This window comes from Rhea americana, unplaced genomic scaffold, assembly GCF_003343005.1.
Source record: "Rhea americana isolate MKP2758 unplaced genomic scaffold, rheAme1 scaffold_137, whole genome shotgun sequence".
Classification (NCBI taxonomy): domain Eukaryota; kingdom Metazoa; phylum Chordata; class Aves; order Rheiformes; family Rheidae; genus Rhea; species Rhea americana.
In genome coordinates this window covers 2,051,727-2,071,961 of record NW_028185450.1, presented here as the reverse complement: position 1 = coordinate 2,071,961, position 20,235 = coordinate 2,051,727, and the positions used below count along the sequence as shown (strand labels likewise).

Genomic DNA, 20,235 nt, shown 5'->3' with positions numbered 1-20,235 from the left:
AGTATATTTTGATTGATTTGTAACAAAAATTAATTCCAAAATTGTATGAAGCTTTAATGGAATTCTGGGATGGCTGTGTAAAGTGTATTTAGGTCTCACTGAGGGGAGAAACTTTGGGGAAAAGCTTATGTTTATCTTGGTGCCAGTAGTTGCATTGTCAATTTGTATGCTAAAATTTCAGTGTTTACATATCTCTATACCTCACTGCACATGTACATCAGGGCCTTTGACATTCAATAGCTAATGGTTGTGCTTAAAGGTGTTTGTAGGTGAAACAAATTGCTTCCAAAAATAAAAGCAACTGCAGTACCTTTTCAGTRGAAAGAACTGATAATTAAATAATTTGAAAAGCAAATGCTTACAATCACCAAACTCACCCACTGAATTCATTTTCCCAGAATTTGCTCTRTTCATTAGGTCAGGAAATGACCTTTTTCTACTAGCATATTGGGTTTCATCTGATGCATTGTGTAAATGTTTCACTATTTCCATTTTTTTCTCAACTGGAAAGCTCATGTTAGAAGTAATTCTGGAATTTAAGCTTAATTTTAAATACAGAATGAATTCAGATGCTGCATTCTGCTGTAATAATTTCATTGTTGGAAAATTACTTCTATTGCAGAGCATTATATTTTCATGGAAACTTACATATAAGTTTACTACTCAGTGCTATAAAAGCACTCTGTCTCTTTTCTTAAGACAGAAAAGCGTAAGCATAAATAGAAGATTTAAATGGTATGGAAGAGGAATTGGAGATAATTATTTTCTCTGCAATATATAGTTTATTTCTCCTTCTTTTTCTTTTTCTTTTTCTTTTTCTTTTTCAATAGTTCTTAATTTGCCTGCTAGTGTAGAAGAGGTCTGCCCAAATATTCCTTCCTTGGTAAAACTAATGGAAGAAATTGTGGAACTAGCAGAGTCTGGTATTCGTTACACACAAATGCCACATATAATGGAAGTGATACTGCCTATGCTATGTAGTTACATGTCACACTGGTGGGAACATGGGCCAGAAAACAACCCTGACAAGGCTGAAATGTGTTGTACGGCCTTGACGTCAGAGCACATGAACACTCTGTTGGGTAACATACTGAAAATCATCTATAACAACCTTGGTATTGATGAAGGAGCATGGATGAAGAGATTAGCAGGTAAGAGTTAAAAAAAAATCCGAAACGATTACTATTGATTTACATAGAATTACTCCACATTCACTCTGCTAATGCTGGAGCAGAATAGCACTCATATTCTTCTAATGTTGTTAAACAGTACAAATCTTCATGAACCAGAAATACTAAGTATAAAGGAAGAGCAGTATATTTTAATTTCTTAATAAGTAATTTAAGAAGTTCATTAGACCATTTCTTTTGCCTARGAACATACAGATACACATTTTGTATTAGACTGAATTAAAGGATCATAATTATTCTGCAATTTTTCTTTGTATAGCAGGGTCCCATTTGCAAACATTAGGCAGTTCCTTGTTAGGCTATATGAAAATTTCATCCATAAAATGTTATTTTGAAGCTGTATATCTAACTTTCCTGTTATGATAAAATATGGACATGCATTCATTCATCAGTTTTAGTAATCATAGAATCATAGAATGGTAAGTTTGGAAGGGACCTCTGGAGATCRTCTAGTCCAACCCTCAGCATAGCCTGTACGAGGACTGAACCCGCAACCTTGGCATTAGCAGCACCATAYGCTAACCAACCATTTTATTAACTTCATTGGGATGACACCTTAAAATTTATGTTAAATAAGTTTATTTCTAAATATTACAATATATAAGGAAAAGACACTTCAGTCTTGAGATTTCAGCTTTTCAATTAGGCTTTKGTATGATTTTTCAATACTTAATGTAGTAGTCATTTCATTCAGTGTAGTGGTCTGGATTTCTAGTCTTTTGAGGGCTAGTTATASAATATAGTCTAAGAATAAGTGATGGCTACCTAAAATCTTTATTATGTAATAGATGTATTAAATATGTTTTTACTATAATATGCCCAGATGAAGTGCTAATTTGCATATTAATTTTTATGAGTAGATTTGCAAAAAGCTTMTGGTAACAAGTCACAGACGACTGTTTGATGCATGGTTGAATCAGTCTCATTTCTGTCTACAGAAGCCCTCTGATATCCTAATGTGTATAAGATGTACAAGCAGATTTTTCCAGTGAGTTTGCAAATAGCTAGAAGATCCTTTCTAGTCCTACTTTAGCCAAGTTAGAAAGCCTGGTTCAAAAGAAGAGCCAGAGGCTGAGAAAACTTGTGTGTGTACTGTGTTGCTATATATGCATTCACTCGTGTATACCATTAAACAATTACTATATTATTCAGTAAAATTATGCAGACAAATACATTGAATACATTGCCAGAATGCCACTAAAGATGCATTTAAGGCTATATGATCCTTAAAGATGAGTCTATGAATTTTTAATTTCTKCCCTCATAGTGAGAAAGCAAATTGACTATGTGAAATCCTGACCACATTTAATTCGTGCAAAAATTTCTGCTGATTTCAATGGGGACAGGATTTTACCCTGCAGCCTAGAAACAAAACATAAGGAAGAGGGGAAAGGTAAAAGTTTTTATTTATGTTTTGTGGCCGGGTGTATATTGTAATGTCGATTGCCTTGAATAGTGTTTTCCCAGCCCATCATAAGCAAAGCGAAGCCCCAGCTCTTAAAGACACACTTCCTGCCACTGATGGATAAGCTAAAGAAAAAAGCAGCAGTGGTTGTATCGGATGAAGAACACCTAAGAGCAGAAGGCAGAGGTGACATGTCGGAGGCTGAACTGCTCATCCTAGATGAGTTCACCACTTTGGCACGGGACCTCTATGCCTTCTACCCTTTGTTGATTAGATTTGTGGACTATAACAGGTATGTGGAGAGGCATAAGTCAATGAATCTCTTAAAAACTTCCTATTTATTGCTGCCATCTCTTATCGCTTGATATGCTTAGCACCGCCTTAAAAGCCTAGCAATTTTAGTTGATTACACTGTTTCTTTACTACACTTCCAGGAGGAGTTGAAGGCTTTTTCAGAAGGAAGGAAAAGCCCAATGCAAATCTGTTGCATTCAGCTAGTGTTAATAAAAAAGRTCTTAAGGGCTTTGAAATAGGACATCAAAAAGCCACTGCTAACAGAAAGGATTAAAACACATGCATGCTTGATTTTGCTTGTTTTCATCTTTATAAAGTGTTGAAAACTGTTTTCAAAGCATAAAGTCAGTGAGGATCATCAGCATTTCCGCCCTTTTACCAAATTTTAGGGCGAAATGGCTAAAAGAGCCCAATCCTGAGGCCGAGGAGTTGTTCCGCATGGTGGCTGAGGTCTTCATTTACTGGTCAAAATCTCATGTAAGTAAATCCTTGGTAAACAGATATTTCAAGGCTGCTTTCTTACTAGGTGAGTCAATTATTTAGTGGCTATGTTTGGGAAATTAAATTTAATGGCAGAGATGAAACTGCAATTGGGGAAACTATTATGACTTTTGGTATTCTGACACTTCTGAAATACCTGGCTTGCTGGGGGAGTTGATGGGGATTCTGTAGCTTAATAAAACTGATACTTTTTTCCTATAATTTCTGTTTTGTTTTTTATTTTTTATTAAATTTGAATTACTTGAGAACTGTGTCCCAACCACTCTTTTTTTTTTCAATCAGTTATTGTCACCTGCAAAGTCCTTTTTATATCCTGGATATTTGGCTACTAAATTAGTAGTGTTGTAACTCACCACTGAAGAGTCCATTTCCCTAAATTGTGCAGTCTGCCTGCTTGAAACTCTAGACAGAATTTAATAAGAACTATTGTGAAAAGGWCCTCAAAAGAACAAATGGAACCAGGGTTTTCTGAAGGAAATGTACAGCTTTATGTATGGTGACTTAAAAATCTACACTGCAACACAAATTATTTCTTTAATAAAAGATATATATTTAAATTATTGAGCCTAATTCTGTAGCTGGAGTGCATGAACATGTTTCCATGAAGTCAGTTCTAAGAATAGAGCCAGCAAATAACAAACATATCCCAAAAAGCAGTTCTCTAAATAAATTATTTTGCCTAGATGATACTGTTTCTTGTTTGATGAATTTTACCAGTTAAAGATTTCTTCTTCATTCCACTCTGGCAAAATTTTTTTCTTGGTTCAGAAATCTGGTTCCTCTGGCTCGTAGACAAGAACTGAGTGGTTCTGCAATAAGATCTAATCAGGCACTATCATTGATGAAAATAAAATACAAATCAGTTTACGCAAATGCTAGAGCAAAAGGAAGAAAGAAAAAAAAAAGCTAAGGGAAGTGAAACACTTTCAGGCAGTGGATCTCTTAGTGAACTATTATTTATACTGAATTTCTTTTCTGACTGTAACTTCAACTCTCTCGTGTTTGGGCAATAAAATGCCTTATTGTTTGTGTACTTGTGCCTTGATTTCTCTGTAAGATCTATTATCTTACAGAGATAATACTCCCTGTACAGCAGAACGATAATGAGTCTACAAGATACTTGTGTATGGTGGGGTTTATTATGGCAAAATATGGAATGGGTCATTTTCTGATAAGGAAAAACCCAGACAATGTTTTTTGTCAAATTAAAGAAGTATTGAATTTTTTCTCCTAGTTGTTTTGTAGCAAAGGAAACAGTTCTTTACTGAATATCCTGTGTATTTGAAAGTAAAAATGAATTAATTTTTACTTTGTTGGAACAATCTATCTTAGTTTCATGTACAAATTTGTTTCACAGAGTTTAGAAAGTTCACTTGTCTACAGTTAAGCCATGGAATATGGCAAAAGTAATTGTGTTCATTGCCCTAACTAATTGATTTTATGCCTTTGTTGTTTGCTTTAAAATATATCTGCTTAGTGTGTCTTTGTTTAAACACAAACTAAACAACATTTTAGAACAGTAAAAGTGACTATAATCTAACTGCAATTTTCCTTGTTATGAAATGAATTAGCTAAAGTATATTGAAAACTTACCAAACTATTTTAAAGCAACAAATGAAGCCTGTGTTTTTTTTTCCTGTGAATATTTTGCCGTATTTTAATCCAGGGCAAGTTAGTACATTATATATTTATATTTCTACACTTGTTTTTGTTCACTTAAGGGTAGCAAAAGAGCTGTACTAATTTCTCCAACAGTCATTTCTGAAAGGTATCTCAGCCCTTTGCCTGAAGTTTTTCTCATCCATTCAGATGGGAGGTTTTTCCTTTTGTCTGTTCGCCTTAATGCAGTAGCAAGATTCACCTTACCTATTAGTAATAATAATACAAGTTTTCATTTAGCTATGAAAATATATGTTGATCTAATAGAAAGAAAAATACACGAAAACTTGAGCTATGTCATGTAAATAAAGCAGACATTCAAAACCATTGTTGGCCATCCATAAAATTTTTCTGTTATTTTGTAGATTTTACAAATTTTCAGTTGATCTCTGTTTTTGTTTAAGATTTGTTTAGATAGATTTCTTATATATAATAAGTGCTGTTAACTAAGATCTCCTGTATAATATTTCAGAATTTTAAAAGGGAAGAGCAGAACTTTGTGGTACAAAATGAAATCAACAACATGTCTTTCCTTATCACTGACACCAAATCAAAGATGTCCAAGGTAGTGTAAAGATTTTCTCCTCTTATCCCATTAACTCTGTAAGGGTTCCTTTGTAATTTTTGTTCTGTTATAAGAAGTAAGCTCAGTCTTTGTAAATCTTAATTTTCAGTATTCTTGTATGTTTTTTTCCAATCTAAAATGGTCCTTATCATGTGCAAAATATATAGGCTATACTAATGGTTTTGTGGGGTGGCTAAAATGAAGAGTACTTTCAGGTGATATGGATGTTGTGTGATATGTGGTACTGAAGACTGTTCTTCACTGGTATTAGATTGAGGTTTTGATAGCTTTTTCACACTTCGAATTACCAGAGATTCCACAGAAATTTTGGTAGGCAAACGATGCAGGAACTGATCCATGGTACATGATCCCATGCAGTTCGTTAGGTGCCATGTGGCTTGCAGCAGTGGACACAGCTTCAAATTATTCTTTAGTAATGTTATCAGTAAATACTCTGATTTTTTTCGGGGATTTTTCCTGCTTTTCTATTATGAGAAGTTTAGGACTCCCTGCAATGTAAAAGTAAAAGAGAATAGCTATGGAAGCTGGGCATAAACTGAAATTGCTAGTCTTCCTGGGTGGATCTGAGAGATACAATAAGGTTTTGCAAAATATATTTACAATGATGTAAATTTAGAGGAAGTGTGGAAAAATAGTCATGAGACAAGTGGGACAGAAAAAAATGTTACTTGATTCTCAGCACTTTGTTTATTCTATTGAATTGAATTTCATACGACAATATATAATACTTTGATTTGAAAAATTTTACTGCGCCTTTTTTTGATCTACTCCTTCCATGTGAGAATTTTATTACTGTTATTTATTACTATGACCACTTTTTGATCCAGTGATGATTTACACAGTTGTGATTCCCCTAAAGAAAAAGTGCTCCATCCATAGTGAGCTGTCACAAAGAAAAAGAACCTAGAATACAGGGAGAATGTGTAATTAATGTGTAGACGCAAATAATAGAGGTCTAAGATTAGCAGTGGGCAAATGGAAGAAATGGCAGGTGTGGAGACTGGAGAAATATCCTGTCTGCAGAGGGGAAGGACACTGCAGGACTCCACAGAAGCATTTTTTTGGAGAAATGGTATTTAGCAACAGGACAAAAAAAGACTGGGTTGGAAAGCAAAAGGTAATTGTTTGAGAAACATGGTGGGCTTACAAGGTAACATTGGCAGTAATATAATGGGAGCTCTTTTAGATAAGGATGCAACTGTATATGTAGTAAGGAAATTATCAGAGCAGAAACGAGTAAAAAGTTGTTAGTACTCTCTTTTTTAATAATCGGATTTTTTTTTCTTTGTGTTTCAGGCAGCAGTTTCTGACCAGGAGAGAAAGAAGATGAAGCGCAAAGGTGACCGGTATTCCATGCAGACCTCGCTCATTGTGGCAGCACTGAAGAGATTGCTTCCCGTTGGCCTAAATATTTGTGCCCCTGGAGACCAAGAGCTAATTGCACTGGCCAAAAATCGATTCAGCATGGTAGGTGCTCTTCTTGAGTTTCTAAAAAGTAGAAATATTCTTCTAACTAAAGTCTTTGAAATTTTTCCCTGCCCTCATCTTTACAACRTGACAGGAATACTGTTATATCTACTGATTTCCTACATGATTGTTTTGATCAGAAAATGCTGAATTATATTTCATGATAAAAAAGGGCTAGATAGAAAACATTCCAGAGTTCCAAAAGAAATACAGGGCTTCCCTCTTCTCCCTCTCAACTTTCCAGGTGGAATGTCTGCTTTTGCTATTTTCCCAGTCTCTTCAGCCTAGACACTAAATAATTAAGGTCAGAATTAGAAGTGGAACATTCATATTAATTGAATWTTTTGTGAGCTTTCTCATTTTACTGTAACTCTGTGGAAATATAGAGTTAGCATTCTTTTTCATAATCAAGACTAAGTCTGTCATAGAAAGGCACAGTGGGTGACTGGTAGATAGTAATCTATGTATCATTCTAATTTTTCTGTGAATGAAATGTTTCAATGTGGACATGTTTATTTTTCTAGATGATCAGTAAATGCACAGAGATGTTCTTAAATTAAAATACAGTTATTTYTCTCTCTTGATTTTTAATAGTAAGTTATGTGTGTTATATTTGTTATATTTTATGAAGATTGAATTTAGAAAAGCAAGTAAGAAGTGAATGTTTCATAATCTATATGCCAAGTATCATAACTAAYTCCAGGTGAGTACAGGAATTTCTGTAGGGCTAGACTTTTTACTGTTCAGAAAATGATTCTTCTGGGAATATACTCTCAGAGCAACAACATGATTGTCATTTGGAATATCCCTTCTCAAACTGTAAYGCTTTTTACTTTCTAGCATGTTAAATGAGCTTCAGACAACTGAACTGTATATGTTTGAAAGATAAAATAACTTCAAAAGAAATAGAAAAAAAGAAATAGGAAAAACAGGAATCTGAAGACTGCTCTGTTTCATTGTCAGGAAGAAAAAGAGGAAAGTCTGTACRTAGGTTTCACTTGAGCAAACTTTGGTCAAAATATTTATATATAGTATTTTTAATTCAGACTTGTATTTAATGTGTTGAATTAATCTGTACAAATATGAATGTTGCCATCCAAATCTTGTTCGTAGGAGCTTGGATGGGACTAGCTCTGGCATATATAATATAAAATGCCATGTTTCCGCTGAGATTTTCCTCACTTCTTCCTCAGTGTCAGTTTTAATCATCATTCAGACTAAGCCTAAGCATGACATTTGTAGGAACAGTATCTTTTCTTACTTAGCTCTTATGCTTAAGTTATATGACTTGTAATCTGTTGACAGAAAGATACTGAGGATGAAGTTCGAGATGCCATCCGCAGTAATCTTCATCTCCAGGGCAAGGTAACTAGTGTGCATTTTTACATGCTYTTTCCTTTTAATTCATTCATTAGTACCCTTTAATGACTTGCCTTGGATAATTTGTAATCCCTTTTCCTCTTTCTAAAGTATGTTTTTCTTTTCTACAGAAACCTGGGCAATGACACCCCTAACATTTGATGTCAATTGTTAAATGCTATGTTTTTAATGTGTTTACATGTGCATCATGTATAATAGCATGTGACCCTATAAATCCCTACCTATGAGTACTGTTAATATGATACTGGATATGCAAACAATGTCTATCTTTGTTTAAATGCTACCATCTATCATTTGAGATAGAATATTCAGAATACTGATTGTTATTTTGTATCAATTTCATGTGTAAAGAAAGAGGAAACTGCCACTAATGCATTTTCTGTGAAGTGAAAAATCACCACATGGCTTTATTTTGTCACTGTTTTCCAGACCAGGCAGAAAAAAGTGTATTAGAACTAGTGTAGATTTTTGTTACACAATTCCAGTTTTTCTGAGTGAGATTAATAGCCCTAGGATAGAAGTCCTGAACTAGCTCAATGTTGAGCTGTTTTCTTAATGCTTCAAATAATGGCAAAGGATGAAGCCAGAGTATGGAAGTGTGATAAAAGGATGTACTTCTTCATTGAAGGAAGAGGGAGTCTGACCCAGGGACCCTGCTCCCTAACCTCCCCCTCCTCCCAGCTTGATTTGCCTRAAAGGAAAAACTAATATTTGCTATGTTTAAATGGTTATGAGAAAAGAATAAATATGAGAGGAACTCTGGCTTTTTTTTCTGGAAACATATTTAAGAGTCATCCAGAAGTCTGGATTCCACTGACAGTCAGTTCAACCTAAGTGCTTAGCAAGATAAGTTATTATCAGTTATTCCATATTTCTCAGTTTTCATTTTTGTTCAGTCATAGTCCTAAACCATCAAGTATTGTGTCCCTGTTAGGAAAAGCAATGTCAAAGTGCTCACTCCATGCACACACTACCTCTTTTTTATCTGATTGACTCAAACATAAAGGAGACATAAGCTAAATGGTCTTAGATCATTTAACTTATTAATTAACATTATTAATAAAAATGTAGCTTAGCTGTGATGCTGATTGTGTAAGGGGACTTTCAAAACAGAGGAAAAGCTAGCTTACTTCCAAGCTTCGACCACAGCAATATTCTGTCTTCAGATGGTGTTTTCTATTGACTACTTTTGCTTCTCATAGACACCATATTTTGTCCTTTTTGTGTTAGAGTTAAAATGTCATTTATCTCAATTTATTTTTGGAAAAAATGCACTGTTTAAGAATCACCCTTTTAAATCTTTAGCTATGAATGTTGCTGCATCTATTTCATGCATTTGTCTACCTGTGTCTGCATTGTCTTCACCCTGTTTCTGTCTTTCCTTTCCTTGCATGCCTGCATGCTGTTACTCAGTACCGAGCCTTTTATTTCAAGAAATTGATGACGAAACTTGCATTAATTTTGACATGGATGAAGCTCAAGTCACCAAAATCTTCTTCCAACCATGCTAATTCACACCTTGAAATGTCAACTACTCATGCCCTTAGAAAACTACCTATACAAAAAAGCTGTACCTTGGTAGAATGTGAGGAGTGCTCAGATCAAAAGACATCTCTGCCTGTGATTAAAARGTCTTTTCTGGACTATCCATTCATGATGATCCAGTCAAATGCTCACACAAAGACTGTGGATGTGACAGTTGTTAAGAAATGGAAAAGCCGAAAGGTGGAAGAAATGCCTGCCAGTTGTGGCTTTCTAGGTTGTAATAAGYTCTTGTTGAGCGACTGTGTAAGTTTATAATAATTTCTAGCACTTAAGTAACCTGTGTATCGTAAGACGATTTGTGGAGGTGAGTTAGCATTATTTTCCCATTTTAGGCATAAATTGAAATCTGGATGCACAAAGGTGTTTTAGAAAAATAAGTTTCAAGCTAAAGTGCTGTTCAATTCTGTAAGGCTTAAACTCCCAAATGCTCTATGAGTCCAGGCCAGTGTGACTTAATCCTAAATAGCACAATCAGGTGTGGATCACTGGCTGCAGCTCTCAGTAAAAGTTTGCACTTTTCTGAGTACAAACACATTGCATTTTTCTTCAATGTCCGTGGCACAAAAAATAGTGGTTGCAATGTGGATAATATCGGCATTGATTAGCAGAAGCGCTTGGGACACAAAATGAACCAAGAAAAGATTGCTAATGGTAAAATGGGAAATCATTGGTCACTAAAACAGAAAATGAAATATAAAGAGAAAAATGAGGAAAACATTTACTTCATACATTTCTTCATAATTTATAGGCTTATAAACAAATACATCTTGAATTCTTTTTTCATAAATCAACTTTTCATTTTTAGCTTGTAATCAATAAAATTAGGATTTGCTAACATTTGGAAAAATCAAAAATGCAATGACTAATAACCAAGACTAAAAACTGTGGACTAGGTAATCCCAAATAGAGTAATAATGCCGTTGTTGTTTGGTTTAGTAACTAGAAAGATAGTGTTTAAAATTATGTCTGTCTACCTCATATTCATTACATTTCCTCAAATAGTATGTTCATCACTGTTACCACTGTTACTTACCCCTTGATCAGCTGCTGTTCATATGGTTATTATACCTTTAGTTCTCTAAAGTCTTTCAACAAACGTTGCGTGAATCAGTCTTTAGTTTTGTTTGCACGTATTCTCCCAGTGCTTTAAAATCAATGTAGTGGATACTGTAACAGTATGGGTTAGCCATACATAGTGATCTGTTGTCTTTATAAGCAGTTTCTATACTAATGAGGATTTTTGGCCCTATGTTTGGAACATTTTTGTCGTCGTTACATGTGAAATCTCTTTCTCCTGCAGCTTGAGGATCCTGCCATTAGGTGGCAGATGGCACTTTACAAAGATTTACCAAACAGGACTGAAGATTCTTCAGATCCAGAGAAGACAGTGGAAAGAGTTCTTGATATAGCTAATGTACTGTTTCACCTGGAGCAGGTTAGACATATTTCCCCAAATCTGTTGTTTCGTATGCTAAAATCACCAAGTAGCCTTTCAGTTATGCTTTCACCTTTCATATCTAATTTTATTTTGTTTTGTTTTTTCTTTTGGTGGCTTCTGTTTGCATACTTTGCCTTGTGTTTTTAGAGCAATTATCTTGTGGTCATAATGATCATAAATATTTCTGCAGCAGGTCCAACAATCATTTATTTGGAAAAGGATTAGGAAATTGGTGTTTTCTGTATAGCTTCCCTCTGGTGTATGCCRGCTGGAAGGAAGTAATCACTAAGTTTTACCTCTATCAAGTTGTCTATGGACGATGACATTTGAGTAAAAAACAACTTAATTATTGAAAAATCTGTTTTCTCAAGATATTTTTCCTCAATTGAGTTTCTTGAGTTACAGCAATTGCAAGAAACTTAAAGATACCTAAATAAATATCTCATAAGAAGCTGCATATTACAGCTGCATAAATTTGGCCAGGTAGGTGRTTTGATAGATAACTTGCCTACTTATGACTTTATAAAGCTACTTACCGAACAATAATTAAAAAAAAAATTGTAAGAGGAACACCCACTTGACCAAATTCATATAAAAACTTATCTACARGGTGAATCTGGATGAGAATCTATACATTAAATGAGTCATATTGGCTGTGAAATACAGAAAATCCTCGATAATTTGGAAGCTTTATCAAGACTACAGTTTGATAGTTGAGCAAAATGTTGGCATACCTGATCTCAGATTCACTCTTTCTGGGGCAATGGTGAATACAAATGGAGTTGAGCCTTGCTGGTTCAAACAGTACTTGCTGCATTCAAGAAATAGTAGAAACTAGGATTGTTCTGAAAAAGCGTAGGCAGAATCTTTAGCTTGTTTCAGAATGTGATGTGATTCTACTGTTTATCTGATTTTTATATGCTTAAATGCATGCACATCCCATGTGCCCTGGACTGTGGTGACTTTCTTTTTAGAAAACTGTGTCAATTTATTTTCTGTCCTTTTTCCCACTAGCACTGATAGATTCCCCCTCCCACCCCACCTTTGTCTCTCTGATTTAACTTATCCCCAGGAATAAGTCAGTCAAGAATAAATGCTGGATCAGATCCAGATGTTTTTCCCCTTGGAACATGAGTATTACTACCTATTTTTAATTCTCTAGATTATGAAATTAAAAAGAACTTTGTTGATATGTTCACAAGTAAAAGACTACTTGGTAGATTTATCTTTCCTATTTTACTTACTGAATTGTTAGCTGTCTTCTGTCAGGCATCAGACTGATGAAGAAAGTTGAACAGTGTGATACAACAGGTGGGACATAGGTATTTATATCAACACATGAAGCACATTAAGGATGCCAAGAACTTTGAAGGTCACTTTTCTTAGCAATCAAGTTCTGGGTTCTTTGTATCCTTAATGTACRCCATGTGTTGATATAAATATCTAGCTATTGGATCACACAGCTCTTCATATAGCCTTGCTAGACTTTATAAAGACTTGCTTCAAATTCAGCAGTCTTAGGGAGTTTGATAGAAGAAGATAAAGAGGAGTCAGAACATTATACCTGTTAATAACTGTGTATGGAACAAACAAGAAAGGATCAGATATGGAAGCAGGGAGACAGGTTTTTTCTAGCGGAAGAAAACTAGGATTACGGAGGACAAAGCGTCTTGTCTTTGACTCATGTTAAAGTTAAGCAAACTGGAAGAAAATTAATTACCATGTACAAAGTCACATATTTCAGCATTTGAGTTCAAACAGTATATACAATCTTTTAATTTCTGGTGCTTCCACTCTAYGATCACGTGATATAACCAGTTTGTGCAGCTGGGAGAAATTGTCCATGAGGCTGGAGCCTAAAATTGTCATCCCTTGTGCTTTCCATGTTCTGTCAAAATAACAGTCTCATAATACATAGAGCCTAGCAGTAGTACGAAAGCAGCATGGACTCTGTTCATAATACTGGATCAGTATTTCAAGCCTTCTGATCAGACTCAAACAACAGCTTGTAGTGAAGTAAATGCTGGCTGCTTTTACTTCGTGCACTTTGCATGTAAAAGTTTGGAGATTTAGCCTTGCGATTCTACTTCCCTTGTGTAGACTTGGGTTTTTTTGCTTCTTTTACTGAAATGGGTTATTCTCTGTCTTCTAAAAATAATGAATRTGTGAGTAGTATGTTTGTCTGTTTTTTATGATAGTGAGTAGTGCTTTGCTCTCCATATACAATACTCTGGCTACTTTCCTTATTGCACTTACAAAGATCTGAACTTCAATTAATTCTTTGTATTTTCATTCCATGAACAGCTAACTTTGTTTTTATTATTTTCAGAGATCTGCTTGTGTAGGCCGAGGCTATTTCTTTTGGGAAAGTATAGAGAGTTTAATATAGTTTTTGAAGATATTACTAATTAACTTTAACATTTGGTTTTGTCTGACTTCTAAATTATTAGCGCTGACTTTATTTTGTGACACTAAATATGATTGCAGTGGATGCTTTTTATGTTTTCTCATAACAAATTTTGCTCATTTGTTTATTTTTTTAATCTAGAAGGAACTAGAATATCACCATTTAATCTTTCAACAAGTGTAATTTTCCATTTTACTGAATGCTTTGCAGTTCTTAGTCTGTTTGATTAAACCTTTATCTTGTAATTATTAATCATTTCTGGTATTTCACGAAACTAACACAAACCTCTTGGATAACTAAGTCTGAATTGAATATTGAATCTTTATAAAGATAATCCTTACTACATATTTTAAAATAAAATACTTCATTTTATTATAAACAATAATCACCAGGTYTTTCCGATTAGAGGTGTTAACTTCCATTGACTCTTTTGATGATGTCGGGGACAGAGGAGCTATTAATCCTCCAGCACAGTAAAAGAATACATTGACCCTGATTCCTGAATCAGATATTTGTGTTAAAGGGGGAAAAAAAAGGCTTCTATAGGAGTTACATAGTTTAAGTCGAATCAAATAATCTTTATGGAGTAAATGTTAAGTAAGTCACAAAAGCTGTGAGTAGACAGTGAGAAAGGAATGATCTGTAGCAAAGCCTGCAATCACAGTTCCCCAGTTATCTGGTTAAGGGCTGTAGCATGCTGTTGCTCTTCTGGACCGTAGCAGACCGTAGCAGTCATTTCCTTCTCATGGAAACAGGATGGAAAGTGAATGGAGAAAACTGAGAAAGAGSAGGATGGAGCACACCCAGTCTCATCTCATGCTGATGTAAAGCCAGGATACAAGAGTCTATATCTAAACACAGCGCTCTAACATAAAGAAATGTAACTAAAAGGTTTTGGAATATTTTGGAAAGGAGTCAGTCCTAACTAAATCTCTGTGCCTGTCTTTCGTTTTAAAAGTTAAATTCTTCCCATTATACCCAGTCTTGGTGCATATTGCAAGTAAAAGATTAATAGTATGTAAGCAAGTTTCTTTAGAAAGATTGGCTGAGTCAATGTGAAGATGTACAATTTAAATTATGTATGTAAGGAGTAATATTCAAAAGAAAGAAAGAGTTGAGGGTTCTTTACATTAAAAATTAAAATTGAGGTTTACTGAAAAATGGCCTCAGTGACAATAATACTCTATCTAAAAGATCTGAGAAATGGGGTGAAGTTAAAAAAGGAAAATACCTATAACAAGGAAAGAGATTTTACTTTTACATTTGTATTTTACAATTTTGTAAAATACAATTTTGTAAAATACAATTTTGTAATTGTTTCTACAATTTGGCTAATCATTTGGATTCTGTCTAGCACACATTTTCTCAGCCATTATTCTTCTATTATTCTTCCAGTTAATTTATCTGTCATCTAACATTTCTATTGTTATGACTATGCCCAGAAAATAGGAAAATAGAACATTATTTATTTTTCCCGATGTATTTTATGTACCAGGTTGAGCATCCTCAGCGATCCAAAAAAGCAGTGTGGCATAAACTRTTGTCTAAACAAAGGAAAAGAGCAGTAGTTGCCTGCTTTAGAATGGCACCGTTGTATAATCTTCCTAGGTAAGAGTTATACTAGTTCTATAATTCAGAAATGTAATTATGTTCATACGATGCTATTTGGTGAGAACTAAAGGAAGAAAAATAACAGCARTAACAATCTACACTGAAGTGTATACTATACACTGCAGTACACTTTATTCGAACATTTCTTCTGAAAAAATATCACTTCAAATTTTCATTTTTTCTCTCCTGTTAATTCACCTTTTCTTCTTGGTATGTTTTCTTTTCTGAAAAGCAGAGACCTTTCATAGGAGATAAATACAGAAATGTACATATTTAAGATCACTTTAAGATGATCTTGAGAGATAAATTTCCTCCAAAGCCATGATCCAGCTTTGGAGCTGTGAAGTTATTCTTGTTATTAGACATCAAAATGTTCTGTATGCATGAAATAAACTGTTAGTATTTCTGTGAGGGAAACTTGTGTATTTACTGTGCATTTTTAGGAGCAACATTCTATTAGACAAGGAATGTATGCACGTACTCTGTGTGTTTCATGCCTTTTTCTATGTATCCTTTTCTCTTTCCTCCTTGTTCAACAGAGGGTAGGTTTTACAGCCAGATGAATCTCAGAATCCTGAGATCCTGAAAGGAATGAACAGGCAAAAAAAGCAGAGACATCTGCTTTTTCACCCTAATTGCTAAAAATAATTTTCAGACCACTTGTGTCTGATTTTTCCAAAATATTCTCAGTTGTGTATTATATGAGTATTCTGAGTTGTTCCTGAAGGCCTGCATATTATTACTATTACTGTAATTAGTGGAGTGAATTTTAGAGTCTTTCCTGGGAAGCACAAGGGCGTGAGATGCTATACCAGTGTAAATCAGACTGCCTTGACAGCTGAAAATAGAACGAGGATATTTCTGTCTTTAGCTGTTCTTATTTCTAAGAAACCTGCACATAACTAGCATTCATGTATCTTTTAATTATATTTCCTACCTTTCAGTATATGAAACTGAAAGTTATTTAAAAGAATGAAGATTGATAAAATTATTTATGGAGACTGTTGTTCTACCATCCTTTTGCACTGAAACTTGAAGAAAACTAAAAAACATTCAACGTCATAAGTGACTTCTTCCCCTCTTCCCCTATCCAGCTAATTTAATGGAGTTTAGAAAAAATCAGTTTATAATTTTGAATGTGCAAATTTAATCCCAAACATTTTAAAAATGCAATTATTTGGGAACAATCCAAAGTCATCTATGGCTGTTATCTTAATATTTAAATTAAAATAATATGAAAACATTTCATATTCAGAATAAAACTCACTCATGTAACCAGGTAATTGATTTTATTGCTCACTTCTATATTAATTTTACAAATGTATATAGATGTGGCCCATTTTTAAACACAGGATACTAATGTAAACTAGATTTCTAGAATCAATGGTTTGGCCAGGCTTAGCCAGAGAAATTTTGCTTCCTYTCTAAATGGTAGTTGTCACATCTGGACAGTTCCTCAAACTAAATGAAATTTATATTGACCATATCTTTTRTTTTATGAACTTACAGTTTCTCATTTAAATTTCCTTTTTTAGGCACCGAGCTGTCAATCTCTTTCTTCAAGGCTATGATAAATCTTGGATTGAAACAGAAGAACACTATTTTGAAGATAAACTGATAGAAGACTTAGCAGTATGTCTGGGTGCAAAGGGTTGCGGGAATGTATTGTGAATTAACACTAATGTTATATAATCACAACTCTAAGTTTGGGGTGTATATAAGAAATAATCTAAGTTACCTCTACACAAAGGTGTGTAAGTCACACTAACGGGTGTTAAAAATCTTGAGTGATGGCAATTCAGGATCTCCTCAGGCAGTCTGTTTCATGGCTTCACTATTATTATAAAGATTTTTAAACTTTTGTCTGAATTAAATGTTAGTCCCCTTGTCTCATATCTTCYGCCCTGTGGACAAGAGAAACAGATTCTTCCCTTTTTTTTTTGCCATCATCTTTTATGCATTTGAAGATACTGAAATCCACGTTAAAGCCGTGTAAGTCGAAAGGACAGAATATAAAACTAGAGGAATTCTAATATCTTAGGTTAACCAGTTCCTCAGACGCAGACATGAAAGAGTGTTTACTGGGACCATCTCTGTGGAAGAGTGTTCTTGTATTACTGGCCAGGAAGGTGAGAATTTTTCCAAGCAGTAAAGTGTTAGTCATGCTTTTAGCCTAAGAAGTTCCTGGGGCAGTTTTCAGTATGGCCTTTTGCCCTCATCCCTTGCAGTCCGTTGGGAAGGGTGTTCTTACTGGGACTGGGCAAGAACTAGGTCTAGGAAATGATGCCATCCCCAGGAGGGCCAGTCCTGAGCACAGTCTGAAATCAAACTTTTTACTGTGAGAAAGGCCTGTTCTATACCATAGAGAAAGAAAGCTAACTGGAGAATTGTTATTATGAAAATAATGATTTGCTTATAACTAGTTAAGTTTATGCTTAAAACCAACCACACCTGTTATGAACTATTTTGAAAATAAGGATCAAAATAGTAAAATGAGTATCAGCAGCAATGAGCTCCAGACAAGCAGACCATGGAAATTGCCTGCACACACACAGAATTCATTTTTTGTGAATTCACAATTAATCTTTATTTTATGATCCAAGCATTCAGAAAGCAAGAGACTTTTACAGATGCTCACTTCATACACAAATTTTTAAGTGAATATCACTGATGCAAGTGCATTGCCAAAAATAATTACTTGTTAGCAAGTGAGAATGTTTGTGGGTGGATGTGGAATATGGGGTAGCATAGCTGTGTGTGCACAGGTGTGTACATGTACGTATGTGTGAGCAAATAACCAGCACTGTCATTTGGTTACACCCTGACRTAGAAGGCTATCTTCTTAGCTCCTCTGTGAAGCTATATCTTTTAACAGGTTTATAAAGAGCTCCTTGCCAGCAGGCAGCTTTTGTGAAAACCCTTCTTAGAAAAGATAGAAATGGACCAAGTTGGCTGCTATAGCATCCTTTTGTAAAGGATCACAGGCATTTCCTTGTAATTCCTCAGACGTGCAGATCAGTGAGACTCCAGCCTTCTTTAAGGAAGGGTCTATTTTACCTTTCTTTCAAAAGAGCAAACAAAACTCTATCTATTCTTTCAAATCAATTTCTATCAAATTCTTATTGCCTTAGAGCACCTCTCTCAGACAGAGAGCTCTTGAGATTCTACTGTTCAGCTCTGTGGAGAGCATCTGAACTGTTGTGTGTGCTTTTTGATAAGGTGTTCTACTTTTTGATGGTGAAGTTGGTGGAAGTTCTCCATATCCTAGCCTGAGGTTAGGATACTTTTCAGGGGTGTAGGAGATGAGTGTTTGCATACCCTTTAGCAGAAGAAGGGACTGAACTTGCAGTTTTGCTCCCTGAGTCTTCTGTCTTTAAATGTATTTTGTACAAAAGTGGCACTCCATCTGTCTTTGTATATTTGAGGGGGGAATAAAAAACATCTTTATTTGAGGAGCTTGGTTATGCTGATACACAAAGTGTGCTTTGGGAAAGCCATACAGATCAAGCCTTTAAGGAAACTCAGTTTTTGATGTTTGAAATAAAAATCACAGAATATTCAACACTGTCTTTGTATTTTATGCTTCTGCTTCGGTAAGGTTTTATGAAAAGTGAATTCTACTTAATTCAGTCACTAATGAATRTCAAATGATCCTCCATTGAATTTGAGTTAAATCTCTGAAATCTGATAAGTTGTATTAAACATTAACACAACCTCTGCCCTTTTACTTCATCAGTTTTGATAATATTAGACAGATATTTTGGATAGTAACATTACTAAGTACGGAAAACTGCCATTTAATTAAAGAAAAAGGTCAACATCCTAAATGAGATTGAAATAAAGAACAGAGGGAGACTCCTGAAGCGGTAAAATGTAAATGCAGTTATGTTTTATGTTATTCAAATTTTGCTACAGATATTGGAAATAAGGTTACATATTGAAAAAATGTGATAGGAACCTTTAATCATAGAATCAGTAAGGTTGGAAGGGACCTCTGGAGATCAGCTAGTCCAACCTCCCCGCTCAGCAGGGTCACCTAGAGCATGTTAGACAGGGTTGCATCCAGGTGGGCCTTGAAGATCTCCAGAGAAGGAGACTCCACAACCTCTCTGGGCAACCTGGTCCAGTGCTCTGTCACTCTCACAGGGAAGAAATTCCCCCTCACGGTCAGGCGGAACTTGCTGTGCTTCAATTTCGGCCCATTGCCTCTTGTCCTGTCACACGGGACAACGGAAAAGAGTTTGGCCCCATCCCCTGACACCCTCCCTTCAGGTACTTGTACACGTTGATAAGATCCCCCCCTCAGGCTTCTCTTCCCCATGCTGAAGAGGCCCAGCTCTCACAGACGTTCCTCGTACGGCAGATGCTCCAGCCCTCTGATCATCTTCGTAGCCCTACGCTGGACTCTCTCCAGTAGCTCCATGTCTCTCTTGTCCTGGGGAGTCCACAACTGGACACAGTACTCGAGATGAGGCTTCCCCAGGGCTGAGGAGAGGGGCAGGATCACCTCCCTTTCACCTGCTGGCAGCACTCTTCCTAATGCAGCCCAGGATATCATTGGCTTGGTACCACAAGGGCACCTTGCTGGCTCATGGTCAGCTTTTCATCCACCAGCACTCCCACCCAGGTCCTTCTCTGCAGAGCTGCTTTCCAGAAGGTCAGCCTGCAGCTTGTGCTGGTGGCTGGGGTTATTTTTCCCTAGGTGCAGGACCCTGCACTTGCCCTTGTTGAACCTCATGAGGTTCCTCTCTG

General features: G+C 35.5%; 1 protein-coding gene across 5 annotated transcripts in view; it reads left to right on the top strand.

The window, feature by feature from the left end:
• Positions 1-20,235, top strand: part of RYR2 (ryanodine receptor 2) — a 449,981-nt gene that overhangs the window by 354,652 nt on the left and 75,094 nt on the right. For all 5 annotated transcript variants that reach the window (XM_085298277.1, XM_085298276.1, XM_085298275.1 and 2 more), the window contains 10 exons: positions 831-1,151; positions 2,647-2,887; positions 3,279-3,366; positions 5,522-5,614; positions 6,932-7,102; positions 8,408-8,467; positions 11,328-11,462; positions 13,795-13,831; positions 15,369-15,480; positions 17,019-17,115. In XM_085298277.1, the coding sequence (XP_085154403.1) occupies positions 831-1,151; positions 2,647-2,887; positions 3,279-3,366; positions 5,522-5,614; positions 6,932-7,102; positions 8,408-8,467; positions 11,328-11,462; positions 13,795-13,831; positions 15,369-15,480; positions 17,019-17,115 (1,355 nt within the window). The remainder of the gene's footprint in view (positions 1-830; positions 1,152-2,646; positions 2,888-3,278; positions 3,367-5,521; positions 5,615-6,931; positions 7,103-8,407; positions 8,468-11,327; positions 11,463-13,794; positions 13,832-15,368; positions 15,481-17,018; positions 17,116-20,235) is intronic.